At 39.5% G+C, this 27171-nt stretch overlaps 2 protein-coding genes and 1 long non-coding RNA gene across 5 annotated transcripts in view; 1 reads left to right on the top strand and 2 right to left on the bottom strand.

Moving 5' to 3' along the window:
• Positions 1-524: 524 nt before the first annotated feature.
• Positions 525-3197, top strand: LOC113168461. Of its 2 annotated transcripts, XR_003299434.1 has the most exons (5): positions 525-565; positions 642-827; positions 1743-1835; positions 2452-2535; positions 2641-3197. It is a non-coding gene; the product is annotated as an uncharacterized LOC113168461 (long non-coding RNA). The 2 variants fall into 2 exon arrangements; XR_003299433.2 differs by lacking the exon at positions 525-565 and having other exon boundaries at positions 572-827.
• A 6448-nt stretch (positions 3198-9645) lies between these two features.
• On the bottom strand, positions 9646-12990 carry LOC113168458 (myelin protein P0-like). Its single transcript, XM_026369473.1, has 3 exons — positions 12870-12990; positions 10871-11230; positions 9646-10797 (listed from the first exon to the last, which is right to left on the bottom strand). Exons 1-3 carry the CDS (start codon positions 12928-12930, stop codon positions 10529-10531), a joined length of 690 nt encoding a protein of 229 aa, XP_026225258.1. The 5' UTR covers positions 12931-12990; the 3' UTR covers positions 9646-10528.
• Positions 12991-21112: 8122 nt separating this feature from the next.
• Positions 21113-27171, bottom strand: part of LOC113168459 — a 6792-nt gene continuing 733 nt past the window's right edge. Inside the window, exons 1-3 of one of the 2 annotated variants that reach the window (XM_026369474.2) lie at positions 25794-26125; positions 22833-23168; positions 21113-22478 (exon numbers count right to left, since the gene is read on the bottom strand). In XM_026369474.2, the coding sequence (XP_026225259.1) occupies positions 22321-22478; positions 22833-23168; positions 25794-25959 (660 nt within the window). In that variant the 5' untranslated portion in view covers positions 25960-26125 and the 3' untranslated portion in view covers positions 21113-22320. Of the gene's footprint in view, positions 22479-22832; positions 23169-25793; positions 26126-27171 lie in introns of those variants that run through there. The other variant, XR_004463473.1, reaches the window with a different exon arrangement.

Here is a 27171-nt window from a genome sequence, read left to right as displayed (position 1 = left end):
GCAGCTCTCAGCAGTTTGACGGAGAGTTTGTCTCTCTGAGCTGTGAGGAGGACGACAGCTCTGCTGGATGGACACTGAGGAGGAACACAACCAGAGACACCAGAGCTGAGTGTGATGAGTGGGGAGAACCAAATGGTTCCTCCTGTGTCTTGAGCGCCATCCTCCCACTGGACGTAGGAGTTTACTGGTGTGAGTCCAGAGAGGGATCAACCAGTAGCATCATCAACATCACTGTCTCTGGTAAGATCAGACTGTGGAGTTAGTGTTGATGAGTCTGTGTGGAAATGGATGAAATGCTGTAGTTTGTCTCTGTGTTGAGGTGGATCAGTGATCCTGCAGAGTCCTGTCCTCCCTGTGATGGAGGGACATGATGTCACTCTGCACTGTCAAACAAAGAGCCCTCCCTCCAAGCTCCCAGCTGATTTCTATAAAGATGGCTCCCTCATCAGGACTGAGCCTACAGGTCACATGACCATCCACCATGTTACCAAGTCTGATGAAGGCCTCTACAAGTGTCACATCAGCAGTCATGGAGAGTCTCCACCCAGCTGGATCTCCGTCACAGGTCAGGAGGGTGAACATCATGAGGACAGTTATTCAGTGATAAATACTCAGCGTCTCTGATGATGTTTTTCTCTTAGCAAACCCCACCTCACCTCCTCCATCGACCTCCACCTCTGGCCTCTACTCTACCACGTTCCCCTCTTCTCCTCTGTCGTTCTCCTCTCCTGGCGTCCTACTGCTGTTGACTCTTGTGTCCCTCTGTGGTCTGGTGCTGGTGTTACTGGTTCTACTGGTGAGAAAATGTTTAAGGAGGAAACCTAAAGGTGAGACAAACGTTCTGATGACGTGTACAGTAGCGTTTGCTCCTACGTTCTTTAAATCCACATTTGTAAGGAGCAGTTTGACCTTTAGTCTCATGGTGAGGACATGTTCAGATGAGATCTCTTTCACTTTCTGTACATCCAGTCAAAGCTAGGTCTCAGTAATGGGAAATCTTCCTCAGTCTCTGGTTCATTTGGCTTGATGAGACGTTTTTGACATGTGTGACTCGTGGTTATTAGAAGCTCTGCTGCTCATTTCCTGTTTTCTGATAAACAGTTCAGTTGTACTTCTTCTGCATGCTTCACTGCAGAGCCCGTATCAGATTTAAAATAGTTTCACTACTTCTTACACATCAATACACGTTTCCAGTTTGCAGAACACAACTCTGTTTTAAACTGGTATTTGATTGTAAATAATTCATAGCATACGTATTATACTTACTTTGAATTTAATGCTTTAATGTTTCAGAGAAGCTGAGGACAACAAGATTCTGGAAAGGTTATGTGCTAAAAAAGTCTGGTTCAAAATATCACAACTGATGTGGTTGATTAGTAACAGGTCAGAGTCATGACTGGATGGTAAAAGAGCATCTCAGAAGGTAGGAGAAGGCCGTGCGGACGAATAGTTAAAATACCTACAACCATGTTCAGTTACAACTATAAATGAATGTGGAGACTTCATCATCTACACTTTATTATAAAAAGATTCAAAGAATCTGGAGAAATCTCTTCACAAACATTTACACTCTGAGTCTGCAAATGAAAGTTAAAACTTTACCACGCACAGCAAATAACCTTCTTTAACCTGCCTCCTCTTATCAGCTGTGTTTAACCTGGACTGAGACCTGTCACCAATCTGTGGAGCAGCTGTGTTTATTACTTCTGACAAAATGTGTTTTGTTTGTTTCGATTCTCCAGTGACCCGAAGGAATCCAGCTCCAGTTTACTCAGCAGTGAGAAGAACAGCAGATGTCAGCCGGGAGCCAAACAGGACGAGTGCAGCTGGTGCAGGTACAGTTTTTGTTGGTGTTTGCAGTGTGTTGGAAATGCTTGGACAGACTCTCATCACCTCTGACACCAACAACCAGTTGAACGTACACATAAACCGATTAGACTATGAATCTGGGCTTGAAAATAGAAGCTGCAGTGGTTGACGGATTCACACTCGAACCGCGTTGTGGTGATATAACTTCAGAGTTCAGCTTTAAGACTGTGATAAAAGCTGTAAATGTAATTCCTGAATTTTAATTACTGATGTTTCCCTCTGAGGTTGAAGGTAACATTGTTCTGAACAATGTTGTTTACCTTGGCAGAATTTATGACGTAAGACTGAAAGGTGTCAAGAGAATTCGATGAAAGCGAGCAGCTGCCGGGACGTTTGACTTCCTGTTGCTGCTTGAGCTGGTTTCCTGTCTCTTTCAGACCAGTGGTGTTACCAATCAAACAAAGTGCAAACCTGTATCTGTCCGTGTACTTATGTTTAAGCGTGTTGTTGCAGAGCTGATATTCTGGGCATCAATTTGATCTCGTCTTTACATCTTTGCATCACAGCAGCAGCAGCAGCTCTGGCTGCAGAGACTGTGCAGTAACAGAAGAGTTGAAGTAATAACATCATTTTCTTTTGCAGAGACTGGTCCATGTGCCGTCTACACAGCAGTAAGAAGATCAAAAGACATCAGTCATGTACATGTAGACATCCGATCGAACACAGGTACTGTCAGAGAGCTGCTTTCAAGGACCCCGTTAAAAGGTCAGACTCCACTAAAGTTAGTTTCTTTCCGTGCTCTTTGTGACCTGGCTGTGTTTGTGTTTCCAGCACATGCAGACGTTGAATACTCCACCCTGAGATCAAGCCTAACACCGTCACACCAGTCCAACCACTGATGTGCTGCTGCTGGTTCACACCTTTGTTTACATTATTTATTCCATTGCACATCAGGTTGTGTGTGTTTATGACAGTTACAACACCCCGAACTTACTTTATATTGAGTCTAAACTTCCTACATGGGAGAAGTTGATGCTTTTCTTTATGAGCTGTGATAATAAACTAAACCTATCTGGGTTCAGATTGTTGGCTGAATAAAACAGAATCACTATGGGATGTTTTTATAAATGTTTTCTGACACTTCATTAACAGGAGAATAAGAGAAATGATTTCATGCTTTGACAGATGAAGGTCTGAAATATTTATCTTCTTCTTATTTAACCTGCTGTTCTTTACTGGAGGCATTAAGAACTGTATTTTCAATGTTAATTAATTTGGATTTAGAGTCTGGGACAAGTTGGTTGAATGTCTGAAGAACTTGTGACTCTTCTGTCTCGTTTAAGAATAAAAACCAAAGCAAAAGTTATATTAAATGTCTGCGAACAGCATTTTGTTTGGTCATTTAATACTTAGCTCCACTGATGTTTATGACTTGAAATGTTCATGTGTACTGGGGCAGGGACACCTCATCTTATCTGTTCTAGTTTTGTTTTTACCAAATCACACATCCTCCTCTTTCCGTCTTGTAAAGGAAACAAACCAACCCCGTAATAAAGTGTCAACACCAGCAAACCACAGTAAATAACACTGACATTAATTTTACAACATGGAGATTGTTGTAAACATCCATCACTCGGTTTTATTAAAAACCTGTTTCTTTACGAGTTCTGTTGTTTTCTCACTTGCGTCATTTTATTTTGGTAAATAGAGGAAGTAGCTCAGTTTGTTTTGTAGTTACCAGCTTGTGAAGTGAGAGCTGCAGGGAAATGAGACGTGTTTTATGCACGTTTATACTGATGCACCTTTATGCAGAATGTAGAACTGGTTAAGAACGTCTGTTTATAAAGTCGACCTAATGTTTGTGTAGATAATTTACTCTGCAGATTTAAGACTGATGCTTGGACAGGGTTTCATTATTTCCTTTTATTTTACCAAACCTCCCAGCAGGGACCTCTGTTACAAGAACTTTTAGTAAGAAGTTCAGAAAATGAAAAGCAAACACTGACTTTACGCATGAGAAGCAAAACACAGTCTAGTATCTCGGGAGCCTCATCTGCTGACGTTCGCACTGTGGTCGTGACCTGAACTCTTGTCATCAGGAAACAGCTACAGCAGTGAAAATGCAGACGTGTGTCTACGCAGCAGATTCTGTGTGTAGATTTGAGTTAACAGTCAACTTTAAGTCCAGGTTTGTCTTTCTAATAATCATAGAACAAGCAAACAAATATGAACAACGCACAGCTTTTACAGAACACACATAGCAGCAGGACGCCCAGCACGACCTGGGCTGAATCTGATATAATCAAACGCTGCAGGTGCTGTTTTAGAGGCTGAAGATTACAAGGCCACCGACACATGAGGCTCTTCCACTCCTGACATGTCTCCTGCAGGGCAACAACAAATAAACACTTCTAGTACATTTCTATTTTCCTCTTTAATGTCCAGTCGTTTCTCTTTTTAATTTAATTTGGTCGGCAAAATGTATCTTTAATAGCAAAAAGGATGTGAGTTAAACAGTAATAACGTGATTAACTGATGGAAAATAATAGAAAAGTTTTAGATGGTAGAGATCTACTAAACACCGTCATTCTGTTCCGTCCTGACCTTTGACACGTCACAGAGAAGAGCTGAGAAGGCCGAGGAGGAAGCACACAGCTAATATTAGACCAGCTGCATGGTTCTGTTAAATAACTGCAGTATTGTAGTTTTACTTCTGTATTCAGAGGAGAACAAAGATCAACAACTACTGGACAAACTCACTTTCAGTTTGACAAAGTCATCTTAAAGTCACTTCACTAGTTTTTCCATAGTTTTCAGCTCCATCATTGAGTCAGTGCTCAAGAATGAAACTCAGTGTTTGTTAAGGAGTTTTATAAACAGCTTAGATGCCTGAGATGCCAGATTAGTGTCAACACACTTTAAGGTTCAGTTACAGCGTCAGGGAAACAACTTTCAGACTAGAAGTGAGGAACCATGTAAAGACATAATTAAATGTCTGAGATTTTATTTAAATTACACATAAAGTAAATAAAACATAGAAATGACAGAAGCTGTAATATCACAAAAATAAATAAAGATATGTTTAAAACTAGGAGTCATCGAGACTCTGAACTCAGGCAAACCCTAGACAGGCATCTGAAGACAGTGTTCAGACCTGAGGACCCCCGGTTAGGCCTTCAATGAGGCAGCAGCCTGTTCCAGAAGGAGGACAGTGGAACAGTCTGAGTCCCAGGTCCAACACCAAAACCTGGTCTAAGGTTTCCGAGAAGCTGATAGTGATGATGTTTTGATGCTCAAAGGTCGAAGTCACTCTGACCTCCATTCTTGGACACACACTGTTAGAGGAACGTGTTTGTTTTCATATTTCCACTTTTATTCAAGGGTGAACTGATTACCATTCAATAGCCGAAGGTCAAAGGTCAAGTTCACTGACTTCCAGACCATCCAATAGTCAGTTTGTTTTTTTTCCGCTCTACTGTGGTTCCACAGTAGGACATGAAGTAAAAGTACAGAGGGGAAAACACAGTGTTTAGTTCACTGCACACTGAAGCAGGAGCAGTTTCAGCCACATTGTGGTGATTTAGTTTTGTCACCTAGTGTGTGAACAACTTAACAACTTGTGCAACATGTGTGAATGTCTCTGTGTGAAGTAAACTCCATGTTTCACAGTATCAAGTCTCCTCTTTATGAGTTTTCCAGTCCACATGTGAAAATATCACAACTTAAGAACAACTCATAGTGTTAGTCTCAGTAAAACTACTGACCTTGAACACACCAGAAAGACTCTCTTACTTTTCCACAGAGTGAATTAAACATTTACTGACTGGGGGGATTCAGCCACAGTGTTGTTATGACACTGTTGTCACAAACAGTCAGCACATTCAAAGAGTGTGCTGAAATGAGACTCATGATTCCTGTACACATGCTCAGAGTTTGTTAGAGTCAGTTGTAAAAGCCACGTTTGGCCTTATTCAATTCATCCTGAGAGCAGAAACACATGAGATAAACTGCTTCACCTCTACAGTAAGTGGCACAAACTATTTAGAACTGTATCTACATTTTGTTTACTCTAAACAAACTGAGTGCACTTTGTGTGAAACGTGTGACGATGCAAAGGTGTCAACTGGTCGTGGTAGAGGTGAGCGGCTGTGAGGACTTGTTTCCTGTTTCATCAGTAGCTGGTCTGTTTTCTATTTCACACTCAGGAAATGCAAAGAACAAAGTGTAAACATTTACTGTCTTTAAAAGTGTAACTTTCATTTTAACTACTGTTGTACTAGAACAGAGTTTAAATCCTGGGCTCTGCTCGTCTCTGTCTTTACATGTGATGCTGCACACTGACAGCTGTGTCACGTTAACGTAATAACGTTTTCATGCAGTCTCCTCAGCAGTAAGATTAAATTACAGCATCAGTTGTGGACACGCAGCCATCAGATCAAACAGCAGGACGGGTGCAGCTGCTCTTTCGTGACGGCTGCAGAGTGGTTCATGTGTCGAGTGCTGCAGGTGATGAATACAGGTCAACTGCAGTAAGACAACAGTAATACATTAAAAAGACCCTTTAGGAGGATGGCTCGAGGTTTAAATGTGCAGCAACACAGACGTGTCACATAATGATAAATAAAGTCTGTTCAAACCAAAACAGGGATGTGTACTGCTGGTTGTATTTGTTTTTTTTACATTCTTATCTTTTAAAACTGCTTCAGAGTGGCTTTAACACACATCACATGACTCTGCGATACAGAAACCACACGGGTTTAAATACCTGAGTTTCCTTTCTGATGGATCGTGTGTTGTTTTGGTGGTGAACTGTTCTTTTTACTACACTTCCCATGAGTCTTAGCTTGTAACAACACGCAGCACAAAGGTTTCCAGGTTCATCCATGACTAGAACTCTTTTCTCATCTGTGTTTGTCTTCAGAGTTTCCACTAGAACCAGACGTCTTCTATTATAATTAATCATTTATTAATATTACAATTAATGTTTACAAATAAAAACTAAAATCTAGGTTCAGATGCGGCAGTGTGAGAATTTAACACATCTCTTTGTCACACTTTAATGATTAATTAAGAATAAAAGGCCCTCGTGATTTAATATGTTACGACACCAGTGTGTTTTGACGTATTGGTGTTTTCTCAAAACACATTGAGCCCAAATGTAAGGAAAAATTAGACCAGTAGGTGTAAGGATAAGACCGACAGGGACCAACGGGTAGGTACTAAAGGATATATTTAACAGAAAGGATACACTGAACAAAAGGGCAGGGGACACAGGGAACCAACAAAAACTTAACAACGTAAAGAGACCAGGAACAACACTGTAAGATAAGTACTAAAAACCATAACCTGACAAACAAAGTGACAACTGAAAACTGCAGAAACGCAGGCAAAGCACAAACTTACAAGTGGGGAAACAGAGTCCAACAAACAAGGGAAGAGTCCAGGGGACGGACGAACAAACCAGAGTCATGGAGGGGATTAATGAGCATGTGATGAACAACAAACCAGCACTTAACACAAGACTGAGGGAGTTTATAGAACAAAAAGAACACACAGGTGAAATGAGTCAGTCAATAATGAGTCCAGGAGAGTGGAGGAAGGGAGACGAGGGAAACAGCAGGGGGAGACAAAAACCCAAAACCCAACAAACAAAGAGGACACTAACCCCTCTTATTAGAAAGTCAGTAGGTGGAGCTGCCCCCTGACACCACAAAGTCACAAGGGGTTCAGATCAAACTAAAACATTTGAACTGTGAAACATGTTGATGTTTCACAACCTCAAAATATGTATGAAAACATCAGCTTTCAATTTCAACACTGCATCTGCTGTTCATGGGCCGAGTGAACAAAACCAGGCTCTGCACAGCGTGGATTTGTTGACAGACAGCATCAACTATTAATCAGTAACTTTATCAGTACAGAGCTGATGAAGCTAAACGCTCAGACTCACAAAAGGAAAGAGATTCTGCTGCGCAGCATTTTGAAACATGTCCTAACAGATCATAAACTCTGAGCTGCAACATGATTAAGTTCGCTCTATGTCTATGTGGGTGTGGAAAGTCTGTTATGGCTCAGTTAACAGTGAATACTCAAAGTACTATGTTCAGCAGAAGTAGTTCAGCTCAGTTTAAGCATGAGAAGGACAACACTGAGTCCTTGTGGACTCTGTCTGGGAACAGTCTCGCTGTGTTCATGCACTGAACTCGTGGCTGTCATAAGTCACTGAACTTATCCTGCAGCAAATAAACATTAAATAAACGTGTTCATGTGCTCGGTAGCAGATGCCAAGTTTTTTTTTTCTCTTGATCATTAAACAAGTAAAACAGGAAGAACTTTGCATTATAACTGACAAAACGCTATCAAACCACTCAGCTGCCAATTTTTGAATCGAACGTTATGAACGTTAAGCAAAGTGCAGTCAAATGGGAGCCGCCTGCATCTCTGAAGATATGCTGAGCTCAACGTGGCGTGGGATAAGAAAATGAAGTGTTAGTGTGCACTGCAGGCGGTGTAATGACACACAGGGCTCTCAGCTAGATCATAATAATAAAATATCTTTGACTAAACACAGTCTATTATTACTGTTTAACTAACTAGTACTGAGTGTCTCCTCTGACAGACTGTGGCGTCTCTTCTGTACGATACATAAAAAGTAAATTTAGGTTTCATTTCTTCTAATATACCCAGTGGTTCAGTAAATGACAGATAATGTGTAACCAGCATCCCTTAACTGATAAAGCTGCTGCTGGGTTTGAATCTGACATTACGAGGATGCACACAGTTGTTCTCCTGCTGCCTGTTCAGGGTGCAGGTACTGAGACTGAGACCAGACAAATGAGGTGGTGGAGAGATTACAGGGTGTAGTTCCCCTGAGCTGCTTTGATTTGCTTTGACCAGGTGGCTGTCCTCCACAGCTGTATGCTTTGGGGACATTTATTTGTTAATCAAGTAAAGTCTGTGGCCTTGGTTTACAATATGCATCATTTCAGAGAGGATAATGTTACAATAAACAAATAGTTATCAACTACATTATAACAGCAACATTTTCACCAACAGTAATATTAAATTACTATTAATTTATAAAGTTTGTTGACTATGGACCTCATCAAATTTCTGTTCAAATAATGAAAATGAAGAATATTTTTTAATGTCTATATACTTTTATTTACACTTATAGTTATGTTGTGTTGCTTATTTATAGTAAATAAGCAACACAACATAAAAGTTATGTAAAATGAAGCAAGTAAATTGCAAGCAATGAAGCATGAATACAACAGAAATAACAAACTGCATCAATCAATAAACTACAGATTTTTACAGGGAGCTCACTCTGATGACCTCTACAGGTGCTTTAAATCAAAATAAGATATAAGGCCAACGCCTGTTCATAAAGTCTTAATAAAATAAAGATGTATTTATAACAGAAAACATATAGAGGCTCATTCAAATATGAATAAACAGAAAGTATCAAGTTAGATAACGACTACCTGCTATTATAACAGCTCAGCCTCTCGACCACAGTGGACTAAGCTTTCGATTGAACGATCTTTGAAGATTGATTTGTTGTGCAAACTAAAGCGTGTACCACTCTCTGGCATTGTAAACAATGAGCCAAAGACATGAACAGAAGATCTTTTGAATAAAGTATGATGCAGGAGCAAAGCTGTGAAATGACAAAAAGCAACAATTAAAAACATCAGTAAACATCAGTAAGTACATATGTTCATAAACCAGTGAAATGATGCATTACTTACTTAAACTGTGTCTGTAGTTTATTCAATTTGTGGTTTTTATTTATTCTCAGATATTCCTTGATGACCTATTACCATCATATCCATTTTTTCATTTTCTAACTTGGAAATGATTCAAATCGTCAGCAAAATAAAGTGCACAGTGAAATTACTCTTCTACAACGTGAAGCCAGCTGGAGCTGACTGGCTATAATAACACTAAAGACTAATGTGAAGTGCTGCACTGCGGCCCCCGTGTTTTCCGTGGAAAACTCCACCCATGTGTTTTTCTGGCTCTCTTCTTTAACATCAAATGAAATGTGAGTCTGTTCAGTTACTGCCGACCATCTGCTCTACCTGCCCACAATACTGATCTCTTATCTCTGCCTGTAACATGCAACAGATGCACCTGAAGGCACCACTACATCAGGCTCCTGACATCAGCAGACAATAAAGCACTCACTGTCCGTTAACAGTCACAAATACATACAGTATAGAAACATACAGTTTAATGCTCTAAGTGGAAATTTATGAAAGGCTCAGAACTTCCTGCTTCTATCACCAGTTCCTCAGCAACACAATCAATAAGGATCTGTAATGGCAGCAGAGCATCAACCCTTCCTGCTGATGATGACGTTCGACCTGCCAAAGTCCATCCTGAGCTGCTCCATCAGCACCATCACTGTGACTAATTCCTGATGTACCACAGTACCACTTATGTTCCATTAGTCATTCTACTGCTGCCTTGTTTTCCATCCACATTTAAACTCATTCACTCCATTAGCGAATCTTCTCTATACACAGGACATGGTAGAACTGTCTACATCTCTTCGGCCTGACTAACTCACTCACTTTGAGGTAGAAACAGCTAAAACTGAAACGCTGCTGCTTAAATGTTTCACTGTTAAGAAAAGACAAATAAAGGAATGAGACAAGACAAATGTGGGCATCTTCTAACAGTAGCTTTTTAAAACCCTAATAGAGATGTTTCAGGCTGGTTCTTCTCCCTTTTCATCCGGATGTTTGTATGATTCTTTCTCTTTGGAATCTCTGTGTTTATTTCTATAGATAAGAACACCAACAGCAACTACAATAACAAAGACCACTACACCAACTATAACTCCTATTGTAGTCTTGTTTCCATCCTCGCGTTTCCTATCCTCGTTTCCTTCGCCCTCGTGTTTCCTATCCCCGTTTCCTTCATCCTTGTTTGCTCCCCCCTCGTTTGCTCCATCCACAGTATTTTTTGCTGTGTCATCTGCAGAGCACAAACAGGTGTGAGGCATCAATCAGCTGATGACTCAGCTGTAATCTGAGTTCCACAAACTCACCTGAGTCTGTCACTGTCAGGTTGATGTAGTCTGTGAGCTCAGAGGTGGTTCTCTCACCACGTATTGTGATACTGCTGACGATTCGACAAACATATGTTCCAGTATCGTTGATGTTGACGTTCTTCACAATCACTGAGACATCTCCGTCCTTCACTGAGGATTTGTCTTTAAACTCCACTCGACCCTTGAAGGACGGATGCTGGTAGTTGTCATAAGAGCGACTGTTCCTGTAGAGGAAGACGTACTCATCTGGCTTCAGGTCAGCTTTAGTCCACTCTAACAGAGTGATTGTGGCATTATTGGGACCTTGACAATGAAGAGTGACGTCTGCTCCAGGCTTTGATTTTACCTTTGCGTGACCTTAACAAGAGCATAAAAGAAAAATGTGAGGAGATAAAATAATAATAAAAAAAGCTGTACTGTTAAGACTTTTACAGCACAGTGAAAGTCCTATGATTTTTTAATTTTTAATTTAGATTTTTTTGTGCATGCTAGTCACACAATGATGTGACAAACAATTGAGATTATCAAACTAATTTTAATGTAAAAAAGGGCTTATATCACATTTGTCAAATTACATCTTGATTATTACCAAGACTTTTGGGCAAATATTCTTTGAATAACGGAATTTTTGGAAGATGTGCATCCTGTTAGACAAGTCAAACATGGTGGTGGTGGTAGTGTGATGGTCTGGGGCTGCTTTGCAGCTTTAGGACCTGGACAACTTGCCATAATTGATAAAAAATGTATGGACATCAGCTCAATGCATTTAGGTTTTGTAGAAGGACAACAATCAACAAATCATTTAAGTGTGTTAAGCTTAAACCTTGTCCACATAAAACAAGAAATTCAAATCGGTCTGCATGAACTAGTTTTTGTGAGTGAGAAGAGAAAACATAAAGGAAGATAATACAGAAACAAGGGAGAACAGGCAGCAACTTCCAGATGCAGCCAGCCGATAGGATTTGAAGCATAATAATCTCCTCCCATGATGAAGACCTGGAAAAAAAATGATTGCATGTACATGAAACACAGGGAGCATTTCACGTGTTAAACCTAATAATTATGAAAGTAACCTGTAGCTGCTCATGAAGATTTCTGGGTGCTTTTCAAAACTGTGGTTTTGCCAACAAACCTCACACAGCACCAGTATGGAGCCATAGCTTGTTTCTTCTTCTACTCATAATAATCAAATTTTTTGATCCACCCAGTAAACAGCTTCTCACAGTGTTTGCCTCTCTATCTTATTTTTTTGGAAACCACGTTTCTTCTAAACAGCATTGATGTCTGTGCTCTGTAATGAAAGTGTGACTGAAACTGAATCATTTATTTTATAGACAAAAGAAAAGTGAGATAATAAATAGATTCACTAATATAATAGTTCGCTGCAGCTTTACATGAGTCCAGACGAGGACAGGAGAGAAACCTGATCTGTTGCATGTAAGCACAAGTTTACAGAAAACATGCCCTTCCCTTGTTTGTGCATGTTAATTATTGAATTACTAAATAAACCACACCAGTCTGAATACGTTATAAGCTGTTTCCTGTTTGTTTTGTTGCTGATGCATGATGAAATCTAATCAGTCGTTCAGTTGTGTAACAGGACACAGAGGGAGGTAAAGTTTTCCAGTTAAGCTTAGAAATCACTTTAACCCAGAACAGACGCACAAACCCAGTTTTGCTTCTGGCTACTTTAGATTTGATGCTTTTCTTTGTGTTTCATCTCTTATCATCTTCATCTGTACAATAGTTAGACTTTACATTATTTATTATAAAAAGTCAGATGACATATGTTTACTTTGTTTTATTAAAATACTTATTAATGCTATTGTTGATTTTTTTAAATGAGCAGACACAGTACATCCCACTACATATACATACCAATCACAATGACACCAATTGGGTGTGTTTAAGTTCACATGACGTCAGATAATAAGAACTGCAGAAATGTGTGTTTGTGTCAGTGAACGTCTCAAACTATCATAACCATGCAGCTTACCTTCTGCTGCAGAGGTCAGAGAGAAGACCAGAAACCACAGGGTGAACTCCACCAACAGCATGTCTGCAGCACGGAGCTGATGAACTAAACGGGTGCAGCTCGATGCAGCTGCAGAAGAGTTCTTGGAAATCACGTGACTTTGTTTTTGTTTTACGATGCATTCAGGTCAGTCGGATATTCGAGAACTGACTCTATCTATTGGGTGGAGTCGCAGCAAGACAGCAAAGTGCTGCGTTCGAGTCATATGGGACAAATGATTTAAAACATCAAGACACTGAATTTTTATAATTTATTTATTTACATAAATAAATAAAAATAAATATAAATTAAAATGTATCAGACATTAATGGTCTGAAGTATAATCAACATGTTACTTTGCCTCTACACTGCTGCTCTACAATGCAGATTGCTTCATGGTGACCCTGCTTCACCTTCCCTGTGCGGCGTTCACTGAATCAGTGAATTCAGTGTTTCCAAGCGTTTCCCAAATAAAATAGCGACATCTGCTGGTTAAACACTGATCTTTCTGAATCACATTTCTCGGCCTAGTGTGTGTACCTTCTGACTTTGGTTTCTAGTAGTCTTATTGTACTCACACACAGAAGCAGGGAGGATCAACCATGAACAGGAGAAGTACAAACAGGAAGATGAAAACATAGGTATATTAATAAATGATCTAATATCCCATATAAACTCCAGCATTATAATGTTTTTATGTTTTCATTTATATGATTGGATATATCTGCATTAAATACAGTGTGTGTCCTCCTGGACCTGGGAGGGGACCTTGAGAGCGAGCGTCTGATGGCCAGACCTTAAACCATAGGGTCCTGTTGAGACCATCCAATAAAAACAACATGGATCCGTCACCCTGTGGGTCCCCTGGCAGGGACAGGAACGGAGGTTAGATATGGAGCATATCAGGTGGCAGGCGTAGTCATGTTCCCCAGGGAATGAGATGGTGCCCTCTGTATGACTGTATCTTGGAGGAAGGCTCTAACTGTGTTTATGACAGCATCATTACAGCAGTTCGGAGTATCTGTCCTTCCTCTGAACCTGAGTGCTGCTCAGTTGTTGGACTCCTTTGCTTGGCCGTAACCATGTTCAAGCATATTGTGGTTCACAAGGGTACGTCCTACCGAAACACCCCCAGGCTCGTGTCTTGGACACTCAGGTAAAGAGAGGAGCAGAGCTGTCAGCTGATCACCACCTACAGTCTCTGCTTGTCCAAACCACACAGTGATGGATGTGCACACATGTGATCACTGACTCAGTTCCTGAGGCAGGTTGAACTTCCTGATTTGACACAGGAAGTTCAACCTCTGCAGAGCAATTTTGATGATTGTGTTGACGTTAGATTATCATTTGACATCAACATACGTATATTGTGTAATATAATTTAGCATTGCTAAAGCCATTGTTTACTAATGGGGTAAAACGTGCAGAAATGAAACTAAGATTTATAGATAGTCACTGTTAATTAACAGCATGTGTTGTGTTGTGTTGTGTTCCTTCAGTTTGACATACAAGAGTCAAAATGAATCAGGAAAATGTTAAATGTGTAAATTCAGTCATGATTTCTACGTGTTCTAAGAAACTGAGAAGAAAAAAGCCATTTTTCATGAGAACTGCTGAGGACAAAACCACAGAAACTAAAAATGCATAAAGGAAGAAGGAGGGTTCAACTGCTGACAGGAAAAACTAAAGTCTGAAGCTCACACCACTGTGTGGTACAATGGGAGAAGCATCTGTTCTGTGGCTGCACAGTGAGTACAACGGGTTTTATTTGAATGTTGGGAATTAGTTACAGCAGGTTTGCTAAGATAGAGACGAATGACGGAGACATACAATGTTTACATGTCTTAACATATAAAATAAATGATATAAAACAACTTCAAATTAAACACGATTTTATAAACTGACATAAAAGAAGCTATGGAGACACTGAAAACAGAAAAGAACAGACCTAAAGACAAACTTAAGTAGAGATAAACAGACATTTTACAGATACTGACGTATGAACATTGTTTTTTTATCAAGTCTGAGGGTTTATTACACATGTGGTGATTTAAAACCTGTGTTTCATTTCTCTTCAGTTCTGACCTCAATGCTCTGCTGCACAACAAACCAAGGTCAGTAAACTTCTCATATAGAAGAGGACAAGCTTTATGGTTTATTGTCGAAATTATCCATTGAATGTTTTAAATTGAATTAGAAATTGTAACAAGTTGCAACTTGTGTCATTAGCCTTCATACAGTAACCCACAACGATAAGTGTGAACACATTTTAAATTAGAATTTTATTATTATTTTTCATTTATTATTTATGGTAAAATCAAAAACTGAAATCTCCATTAAATACATATTCAAACGCTTTGCTGTTGCAGTCCAATTTGTGGTCAGGTGCATGCTGTATAACATTTTGCAGCAAGCCACAGATCAGAGAAAGGATATAAAACATTTCTAAATCTCACAGTGACAGTGAAGCACAGTGACCTCAATAACTACGAAATGAAAGAACAGCCACTAAAACAGAGCTCAGCAGAAGCACGAGCGTCTTAGTTAGACCTCAACAACAGTGCTTGATGTTAATCAGGTGAAGTGGTTAAAGAGAACCTCTGGTGGCTTCTACAAAGTGATAAAGGGTAATATTACATCACAGTACAGAGGTTATGGTGATTGTTAGTGTATTTACCAAAATTTCTAAAGTATGTTTTGACCTTATTATTGTGGACTATTGTGTTGATAATAATCAATTAATAATTAGTTCTATTTTAAAATGTATTTACCCACACATGGACAACCTAGAAAGGGTCTGAATAGTTTCTGAATCAACTGTAGGAAAGACTGTTTCATATGAGACAAATAAATAGAGGATACAATATGTAACAGCTTTAATTAATTGTGATACTAAAGGGGCTTAAAATCATGATGAATTCCCGCAGCTCGTCTGACTGTGAGTCCCAGCAGATCTCAGGTCTATAAAGATGAATCTGTCTCTCTGAGCTGTGAAGAGGACGACAGCTCTGCTGGATGGACACTGAGGAGGAACACAACCAGAGAAACAAGAGCTGAGTGTGAGGAATGGGGAGAACCAGATGGTTCCACCTGTGTCTTAAGCGCCATCCTCCCACTGGACAGTGGAGTTTACTGGTGTGAGTCCAGAGAGGGATCAACCAGTAGCATCATCAACATCACTGTCTCTGGTAAGATCAGACTGTGGAGTTAGTGTTGATGAGTCTGTGTGGAAATGGATGAAATGCTGTAGTTTGTCTCTGTGTTGAGGTGGATCAGTGATCCTGCAGAGTCCTGTCCTCCCTGTGATGGAGGGCCATGATGTCACTCTGCACTGTCAAACAAAGAGCCCTCCCTCCAAGCTCCCAGCTGATTTCTATAAAGATGGCTCCCTCATCAGGACTGAGCCTACAGGTCACATGACCATCCACCATGTTACCAAGTCTGATGAAGGCCTCTACAAGTGTCACATCAGCAGTCATGGAGAGTCTCCACCCAGCTGGATCTCTGTCACAGTGAAGGAGGGTGAGGACAAGTCTTCAGAGAACTGACACTGAGTAGTTTTAATTATGTCTCCTTATGATTTTTCATTTATTCCAGAGAAACCTACCACTACACCTTCCCCATCCTCCACTTACAACTTCCTCTCTCCCACCTCTCCTGTATTCTGGTCTGTTCTGTCCGTCTGTGCTCTGATTCTACTGGTTGTCCTGGTTTTGCTGGTGAGACAATGTGTCCAAAAAAAACCTGAGGGTGAGACTCAAATTTCCTCTCATTATTTTTAGAATTTATTACATTTTATTCTGTGTTGTATTTCACAATAGAGGTTTGTGTTTATTTCTGCTGAACTACTTTGAACTGTAGAATCTTTGGATCCATGATAATTTAACACTTCATATTTTGTTTATTTATCCATTAGCATATGAAACTATCTTATTCATTAATATTTTCGTCTATGACTTTTTCGTCTCTGATCAGACGTCTGTCTTGTGTTTGGATTCTAACACTGTGGCTCCGTTTCGAGCTCTGTGGTTAAACATTGTGTAACAGGAGACCTGCTGCTAGTTTCCTGTTTTCTTACTTTGACATGTTTCACTGCAGAACTGACACAAGATAAAGATAAATTCAGCTTTTACTGTTGATACTAATCATGTCTGTATTGGCATCGGGAATAAGGTGATTTAGCAAATGTATGAATATTTGCAACATTATTTAATTTTATTTATTAAAATTGTGTTTTTTAGAATTGAATAGTGTGTTTTATGGAATTTAATTATCACATTAAACAAACTTCTCTTCATGTTCACATTTATTTTTACAGAATACATCTTACTTTAATTTATTACTTTTACTGGAAGTCCTTTCATCAGTGACTGCATAATATTTTTGACTTGTTTTCCAGAAAGTGAAGCAGCTCCAATTTACTCAGCAGTGAGAAGAACAGCAGACGTCCGTCCAGAACCAGGTACAGCTGTGGTTTTAGTCTGAACGTTATTGTGCAGACTGCATTAAAATACTGTCTACAGTAAGAGTTATTAGTTACTTTATGACTACGCATATTAATATTGAAAGTGTTGTTACTGTTTTTGAAGCTATTTCTCAGCAGTGTTCACAATCTATTTATGATTTGACTTGACTTTCAGACAATGATCCAGCTCCAGTTTACTCAGCAGTGAGACGAACAGCAAACATCAGCGATGAAGCAAACGGGACGAGAGGTACAGCTGCTCCTCTACCATCAGTGTTTCAGTCAAGTTAACCAAGAACCTCAAATTTCACTGGAGCATAGATTTAATTTAAACTTTCCTAGAAACTAAAAGTTTCACTATCAGCCAACATGTAAAAACACATTTACAGTTTTTTATAGATGGAACATCTAACCACAAAATACATATTCTGACCCCTTTAATAATCACTCTCCATCTTATCATAAAGACCTCATAGTTCCATATTTTCTCAGCAGAACTCTCCGTTCTGGTCTACTCGTGGTTCCTAGAGTTTCTAAATGTAAAACAGGAGGCAGAGCTTTTAACTTTTAATTACCTCCCACCTTTACAACACTGAGTTTGTGGTAGTGGGACAATTCACACTAATGTCACACAGTGATTGTGTTTTGATCAGACTGATTTCAAGAGTCATCCTACAACTGGCCGGATTCCTAAAAAATGCATATTGTAGCTTCAAGTGTTTCTCTGCAGCTGTGAATCAGCCTGATAGTTTCAGTTCACTGTTCAGCATCCTCACCACAACTGTTATGTGTTGGCTCATCCTCACAGCAGCAGGAAGCCACTGGATTTAGAGAACAAAAATAAAAAGCCACAGTTCACCAGCTCTCAGCGGTGGACAGACACAGTTAGAGATCATCTGGAGAACAAATCTAAAAATCAGAAACAGACCTAAGAGAAGTTCATTTTTAAATTTTATTTAACTTTACATTCATCAACAAACCTTTAATTTTCAGCATTTATTCAGCCATCAATAGTAGTAAACATCAGCACGGCCACACTCTGAGCTCAGTTCATCACATTTTACACTTTTACAGTTTTCACACGTTGCAGGTGCAACGTGTGAAAATGCAATGAAACGTGCCAACGAGTTTTAATAGAAGTGAGCAGCTCTGTGGTCATTAGATTTCCTGTTTCACCAGTAGCTGCTGCTTGAATTTGGTCTAGTTTGTCTTTCACAGCACTGGTGTTAAAATATTCTGTGTGTAAAAATATAAAATATGATAAACTGAGTGTGGACGTGCTGATGTTTCTGTGAGTGAAAATAAAATAATATTTATCTACTAGTAGATCACACAGTGATCACATGTACATAGTGTATCACATGTATTGCAGTAGTACTACCTGTAGATACAAACCAGTACTGTTTCAGTGACATTAATTCATGTGTTTTCTTTTACAGAGACTGATCCATGTCCCGTCTACGCTGCAGTGAGAAGAACAGCAGACGTCAGTTATGGAGTCGTTTTCACCAGATCAGACAGCAGGAGAGGTACAGCTGCTGTTCTTAAACTAAATCTGCAGGATGATTTATGTGTTATTTATTGATTTATGGTAATATGCTGACACTGGTGATGGTTATGTAACTTGTTTAGTCTGTTAGTGCCACCTTCATGTTGCTGCCCCAGCAGACCACAGCATAGAAGATGACACTGGAACCACAGACTCATAAAACATCCTCAGCATGGTGCTGCAGACGTTGAAGGACCTGAGTCTCCTCAGGAAGTACATCCGGCTCTGAGCCTTTCTGTACAATGCTGATGAGTTTTTGGTCCAGTCCAGTTTGTTGTCCAAGTACACTCCCAGGTATTTGTACTCGGACACGACCTCCACCTCCTCCCCCTGTATAGAGAGAGGGATGACAGGACTCCCAGATTTCCTGAAGTCCATCACCAGCTCCTTTGTTTTGTTGATGTTCAGTTGCAGATGGTTGAGTCCACACCAGTCAACAAAACTGTCCACCACTCCACGGTACTCTGTGACATCTCCACCCTTAATACATCCTACAACTACAGAGTCATCAGAGAACTTCTGAAGATGACAGGACTCTGAGTTGTACCTGAAGTCTGAGGTGTACAGGGTGAAGAGGAATGGAGACAGAACTGTCCCCTGTGGACCACCTGTGCTACTGATCACAGTGTCAGACACACAGTTCTGCAGGCGAACGTACTGTGGGCGGTTAGTGAGGTAGTCCATGATCCAGGAAATCAGGGGAGTGTTGACTTGCATGTTCTTTAATTTCTCTCCCAGCAGTGCAGGCCGGATGGTGTTGAATGCACTGGAGAAATCAAAAAACATGATCCTCACTAAGCCCCCAGGCTTATCCAGGTGGGTGTAGGTGCGATGGAGAAGGTGTATGATGGTGTCATCCACTCCAATATGGGGTTCACAAGCAAACTGGAGGGGGTCAAGTGAGGGTTTGACCAGAGGTCGTAGAGACTCCAGGATCAGCCTCTCAAAAGCCTTCGTAATATGTGTAAACAGAGGAAAATCAAGTAACCAACTAAAGTTAACAAGTAAAGAAAACTAGTTTATATTTCCCTGATGTTTATTTGAAGTAGGCGACAGGAAGTTGGTGAAAGTTGAGTTACGGCTTCATCACAGAGCAGCAGAGAGAGAATCAGGGAAAAAGCAGCTCTGACTTCTGTCTCTGGACAAAGAAGCTGCGTTACTGCCCCCGTCTGTCTGATCACTGACACTTCAAGCACTTTTACAGAAGTCAGTGTTTTCCTTTACATCAGGGAGGTCGACTCTGGTCCCTGAGAACCACTGTCTATTTTAACTGCACCATCAGAACACTTTTCCTTTAATCCTCTTTGAACTGTGTGTTTGTCTTCAGAGTTTCCAGCTGAACCAGACGTCGTCTACTCTTCACTGAGTTCAAACTTCACACCTTCACACCAGTTCAACCACTGACGTCCAGCTGTTGGTTTATGGTCACTAACTGCTCTCCAGAAACCCTCACTCCTCTGTTTATAAATTATTTATTTTATTATAATATAAATGTCTACATGTTGACAGATATGGACAAAGTTTTAGTCTTTTTATTATGTGACTGTTACTTGTATTGAATGTGGAACTGAACTAATAATCAAATACTAATATTATTATATTATTCTACTCTAATCTACATCCAAAGATTTGTAGTTTCAGCTTCTCAAACAGGAATTCACTGTTTTTAATGTGTTTGTTTGGACTTTAAGTCATAACATACAGTACAATACTAATTAAAATATGTGTGACTGATCCATTATCTACAATGTTGTACAAGAAGTGACTGATGTCTTGTGGTCCCCTCTCTCACCTCAAAAGATCCCAGGCTAAACCTTTCAGCTCAGTGGTTTCACGGTGGTTGACCAACCCACCCACCTCTACACGCTCAGCTGCCTCTACTCTCAGCTTTGAAAAACCTGCTAAAAACAGAACTCTAACTTTCTCTGCACTACACTACACTTTGGATACAACGTTAAATGACTAAAAGTAAATGTACAGAATTAAATATGAAAACAAAAAATATCAGAAAACAGAGACAACATTGTTGAACTCAGTGTAGTGATCAAATGTGAACCATCATCAGCTCAAAGTTGAAGAGCAGCACAAACATTTTGTCTCCATACGTCTAAAATCATATTTATCAGAGTTCATCTTTACCAGCTAACGGCGTGGTTCAGGTGGTTGGTCTTATCAGACCTATAGTTACAGATAAAAACAGTCACAATGTGCTCTCTCCAGTTTCTCTTTATTCCTCCTGGTTACATTTATGTGAGCAAGGAAGCAATAAAATATATTCAAGTTTCAGCAAAGCAGGAGAAGCTGCTCTTGACATGAACTTTATAGAAACCATCATTTCTTCCAGTCGCTTTGGATAAAAGCATCTCCCAAATGACTAAATGTTCTTATAATCTCAGCACCTGCAAAAATATTTAGTCATGAAATATGACAATAGACTTGATATCAATAATATCTACCACATGATTGTCTATGACAGAAACTTTTTAAAAAGTCAGATACTTAATAAAGGAGGCACTTAAGTACATAACTTAATGTTAATTCATCACTAGGATTCATATTATCCTAGTTAACCTGCTCTGGACCAGTCTATCTTCGAAGAATAAATCTCCATGGTAACGTAATTCATCTAAATTTAACCTGTTTTTGTGTCATTAAGTTAAATTAAGCCAGCTGGTAAACTCTTGGTTAATACAGTACAATAGTTAATACATTATCTTGTTTGTGCAATATTGTCCTACAAGGGAAAGTTAAGGAATTCACAGAAAAATAACATGTTAACGTCTCAGCTACAGATTCTAGAAAACAAACCTTTAAATAAGATTTATGAACACGATCGACAAGCTGCTGTTGATGAAAGACACTTTATTTTAAACATGAAATGTTAAAATATATTCATAGTTCATAAACATTAAAAAAGCTTATATAGGTTAAAATAGTGCTCTGAATCATAGAAGTAGAAAAAGTATAGAGATGTCTGTACGACTTGTACATAATAAGCTTACATAATATAAAACATATCCACCATCAATTTAATCTGTGTTTACAGTGAAAATAACAAAAAAAATTTTAATTTTACCAGTGATAAAACCGAATGTGAGAAATTGATAAAAGAATTCAATTCTTAAAATAAGGAAACACATTTTCTAATGCTGAGCTTGGTGGTCTGACATCCCTCTAACTCAGAACAGTTTACCTGGAAACACTAAACCAGGACAAGACAAAAGCTCAGAGCTTCATCTGCTGTTAAAAACTGGTGAGTCAAGGTGGCACAGTTAGCATGAAATGAATATGAAGCTATAGACTTGATTTGATGCTTCTCTAAACACTGTCTTTATGTACAGGTGTTATCAGGGAACTTAAACAGATCATAGAGTCTATAATGAAGAGATCTGAGACATTTATATCTCATCAGATGATGACTAATGTTTTCTAAAGATGATTAAAGCAACAACACAGAGAAGGAGAACAAAAACTGACAAAACAACTATCAGTCCAACACGTCCACGTTGTTCTCCTCCATTCTTGTTTCCTCCACCCTCGTCTCCTCCATTCTTGTTTCCTCCACCCTCGTTGTTTCCTGCAGATGAGAAGCAGCAGTGAGTCAGCAGGTGTCAGGTAGGTGATGAGTGAAGAACACAACAGAATCCATTTCCTCTTCAAACTCCTGTCAGACATTATCTACTGCACTTTGATCCCATCACTCATACCAGCTGTTTTCTACAAAGTCTCATCAACACCAACATCTGATCTGTGATGTTTCACTCTCACATCAACAACCAGGAAGCAGCTTCAACTCTGATCCCACACACACACACACACACACACACACACACACACACACACACACACACACACACACACACACACACACACACACACACACACACACACACACACACACACACACACACACACACACACTCTAACTCACCTGGTTCAACTGTCAGGTTGATGCTGTTGATGACCTTTAGGGAGCTTCGTGTGATTCCAACACAACACTCATATTTTCCAGTATCATTGATGTTGACATTCTTCAGAATCACAGACACGTCTCCGTCCTTCATCTCTGGATCTTTCAGCTCCACTCGACCACGATAAGATGGATGTTGGTACTTTTCATATGAGCGTCTCTCTCTGAAGAAGAACACATAGTCATCTGTTTTTAGCTCAGGTTTCTTCCACTCCAAGAGTGTGATGGCAGCATCTCTGGGACCTTGACAAAGAAGACAGACATTGTCTCCAGACTTCACCTTCTTCTCCTGTTGCCCTGAAAATAAATAACAAACAAAATCGTGAAGTTTTAGGGTTTTTTGATTTTCAGAGATTATAGACTTATGTGATCACATTATTTGTCCTATATGGATTACCTTAACCCTCGAGGCACTTTTAAAATTAAGAATGTACTTTCACATGATCTAAACAACAACAAGAAAAATCCACAAATTAAATAACAAAATCAATCAAACAGATCTTTGGGAAACATTTTGATACACAAATGTCAAATTTAAAAAAAATGAAATGGATTAAATTAAATGTTTGTCTGGATCAAACCCTCAGCTTTATGCGAGTTATGGCTCCCTGGTCTGTGCGCTGATAAAACAGCCTCAATCAGTGAAATGTTAGTTTAATCCACACAGGGACCATCAACAACATCAACATTTGAACATTGGAACTAGAGAAAGTTTAATATTACTAGTATGAAAGTTTAATATTACGATTATAGTAACTAAAAGCATCATGACTCTTACCATTATCTCTCATATACAGTAAAAACCTAAAAAGTACAAGTATTTGGATTTTTCGAATACTGGGTGTTACAAACTTTATAAACAACAAGGGCACAGGTCACACAACATTGCATATTGATCGTATTAAGTAGAAATTAGACCATCTGCATCATTATCCTCCTTCAAAATAAAGCTGCCAGCTACATAAAGATAATTTATGACACTGAGTCTTATAAACTTTTTGAATACGTTTCCTTTGTATTTTTACAGTAAAAAAAAAAAAACAAAAACATATCCTTTAGCTTTACAGCTAGATTAGTAATGTACATTCAGCATGTCACCCTCCAAGGCAGTGGTACCCAACCCCGGGACTGCAGACCAGGACCGGTACAGGTCCGTAGGTCAACTGATACCGGACCGCACAGAAAGAATACATACAAACTTACATTATTTTCCTTTTATTTATTATCTGATCTAAACAATGTTTTATTTTCTAAAATTACCAGATTCTCTCCTCCACATCTGTCTATGACTCACTCTTGATGCCTCGGTCACCTGCCTTACCTACATCCTCTACCTTCTTAAAAGGGGCCGCTCTGGCCGGTAACACATCAGACATTACAGTTAAACTGAAACCCCCAAACTAACAAAATAAACACAAAACAAACGTCTTTGGAAAGTTTCTTTGCGCAGGGTAAAAGAGCCAGTGAGGAGACAGAAGAAGAGCCTGTGACTTCAAAGAAGGAGAAAGCTGCATTTAACAGACAGTACTAGAAGTCCTACTTGAAATATGGATTTATTGCGACAGGTTGTTCCCACTCACCAAGTCCTCTCTGCATAATATGCGGCGACAGGTGTTCCACAGTTTTGCATTTCTGCTGACATCTACATCCCCGACTGTAATCAGGGGAGAGAATGCAGATCTCGGCAACTCAGATTTACCAAATATTGCACCCCCCTCCCTTATTAACTGTAGCCCAACACATAAAATGCTGTAATTTGTCCATCTTCTAGATTATTTTAAGTTGACAGTGAAAATTCACATACGCAAAAGTGAGTGGCTCAAATCATACCGAAGTTTGCAAATCGTGTTAATATTAGCAGATATTTTATCAGATTAAACTTGACTTGACAAAGTATGACACATTGATAACATTCATACATTCAACAAACCACAATGACCTTCATTAACCACAACACTACTAATCTGCTAGAACATTTTTAATAGGACAAAGATCTGTAGTGTACTTTGTATGTCATGTATCGTATGTGAATTTTCACTGTCAGCTTAAAATAATCTAAAAGATGGACACATTTGGTTAGCATTTGGCTATAACGTGTGTTACAGTTAATAAGGAAGGGGGTGCAATATTTGGAAACTCGGAGTTGCAGAGATCTGCATCCTCCTCCCTGATTAAAGGGGGGGATGCAGATGTCAGCATAACACCGGTCCGTGGCTCAAAAAAGGTTGAGGACCACTGATGTAGGGAGTAAGACAGTTAATCAGTTCCATAACTCTACCAACTCGTATGTCGTGGTGACAGCAGCTGATACAAAAAGGCAATAAAAATATTTGAATAAGAACACAAAACAGAAATAAACACTACCGGGCACTAAATGTTGTATAAGTCAGTATCTTCATCAAACTACAGCAGCAGGTGAATCTCTACAAAGTCCAGACAGCAGGAATCACAGATGAACCATCAACAAACAGACCCACAAACAAACACCGACGTACAGACGGCTCCTCGATATCTACGGAAACTATCGATTATTGACACTTTTACTGTATAAATATTTAGAGTTTGCAGCCACAGATCAGCAGGTAGTGTTAGTTCAGAAAGGAGAGAGCAGCTCTGTAGCCTGCTGCTAACTGACGTTAGCCTAAATTTCATCAGGTAGCAGGGGAGTTTTTCACATCCCGAAACATGAAACTGTAATAATAACCCATGGAAATGTTACCAAGGCTTATCGGTGTCATTCCGAGTTCAGTCAGACAAACACGATTAAGCTTTTACTGCGAAAAGACCGATTTAAGGACGCTACTAGTAATATGCTAACGTTAGCTGTCAATGCTAGCCTCCAACCACCGAGTTACCGAGCTGAGAGTAAACTCTACACTACAGTAATAAACACAAACTCTACATTTAGTAATTAACACCAACCTTCATCTAGAGACACTGGACAGATGATCCGCAGAGAGGAGACGACAAAGAAAGATGCTGTTACTGAGGACAACATGTTGGATTTAACCAGAGACCAGAGCTCTGTAGGAGTGAGTGGGTTGTTTGTTTCCGGTTCCTCTGGACATGTACTTTTACATTTAGTCATCTATACTTTTACATTTAGTCATCTAGCAGACGTTTTTATCCAAAGCGAAGTAGGGTACAAAAGTAGGCAGGGTGAGCAGGAGGTCTTGGAGGTAGAATTTAAACCCCCGCATGGGAGGTGGTGATGTTACCACTACACTAACCAGCCAATGTACTGTCTGGCTTAGATCAATAAAATATGCATCATCATCATCATTATTATTATTATTATTATTATTATTATTGAGTGGAGAAAAGAAGCCAGAAGGGCCATTTAACAGACTGGACACTAGGTGTAGCTGCTGTCCTGCACTCTTTAGGAGTAGACTTCACCACATTACTACATTAATATCTGTACAGTTCGGTTTAATGTAGAAAAGCTTTTGCTTATTTCTACTGACTTCAGTGAGTAACGGTAAATTCACGTCGCACCCAAACATCGACTTTCTTCATACATAAATAAACACTAAGTGTGGAAGTTAATGGTTAAAGAGAATAAGAGCACAGACACATTTCCCTCCACCGAGTCCTTTTTATTACAACACACTAACTCTCTCTGTTGTTTCTCTTTTAGTCCATCGACTCCGTCCCTCAAAGCTGTGACGTCACGCAGAAAGAGTGCAACGTAACGAGTCTCACCCGAGTGAGACAGTTCCCCCACAGTTTAGGTCTGATCTGAATGTGATGATCAAACTGCATTTTATAAAGAATCTCACTGGGTAGATTCACGGCTGAATCACTTGATCCACTGAATTTGTATGACCAAATAAACTCTAAATACAAAACCACTGTTCAACCGAAGACTATCTTACATTTTGTACCATCTTGTTAACATCGTGTCGAACCCAACACTACTTATATTAATAAGTAACGATCCTCGTTCGTTTCTACCACAAAGCTTTCTGAAATCCAAAGTGAAATACTGTACTACGATGATATCTGTGTAATGGGATCTCTACTTGTCCTTTTTATCCTCCTCTCCCTGTTCTTACTGCATTGATCACTGGTCTGTTCAGTATTTAATGTTAAACACGTTTATTTTGGCGAATACAGATCTATATTTCACATACAGAAGCTACTAAGTGAACAAAACCTCTACATACAGATACGGACCCAATGCAAAGGTGTAGCAGATCAACAAGGACGAGAAACTCACGATGAACATCTCGTCAGGTCGATGATTAGGACTAAATGAGCTAATAAACCGAGTATAACGCCCTCTACCGGACAGTGT

Source organism: Anabas testudineus, chromosome 18, assembly GCF_900324465.2.
Source record: "Anabas testudineus chromosome 18, fAnaTes1.2, whole genome shotgun sequence".
In the NCBI taxonomy this organism is placed as follows: domain Eukaryota; kingdom Metazoa; phylum Chordata; class Actinopteri; order Anabantiformes; family Anabantidae; genus Anabas; species Anabas testudineus.
The sequence above is the reverse complement of the archived record's forward strand: the minus strand, read 5'-3'. Positions and strand labels throughout refer to the sequence as shown.

Coding starts and splice junctions, on each gene's coding strand:
- LOC113168458 (XM_026369473.1), bottom strand. CDS start 12,930: ATGCTGTTGGTGGAGTTCACCCTGTGGTTTCTGGTCTTCTCTCTGACC. Junction 11,231..12,869: donor TCTGACCTCTGCAGCAGAAG/GTAAGCTGCATG, acceptor GCTCTTGTTAAG/GTCACGCAAAGGTAAAATCA. Junction 10,798..10,870: donor CCTGACAGTGACAGACTCAG/GTGAGTTTGTGG, acceptor TGTGCTCTGCAG/ATGACACAGCAAAAAATACT.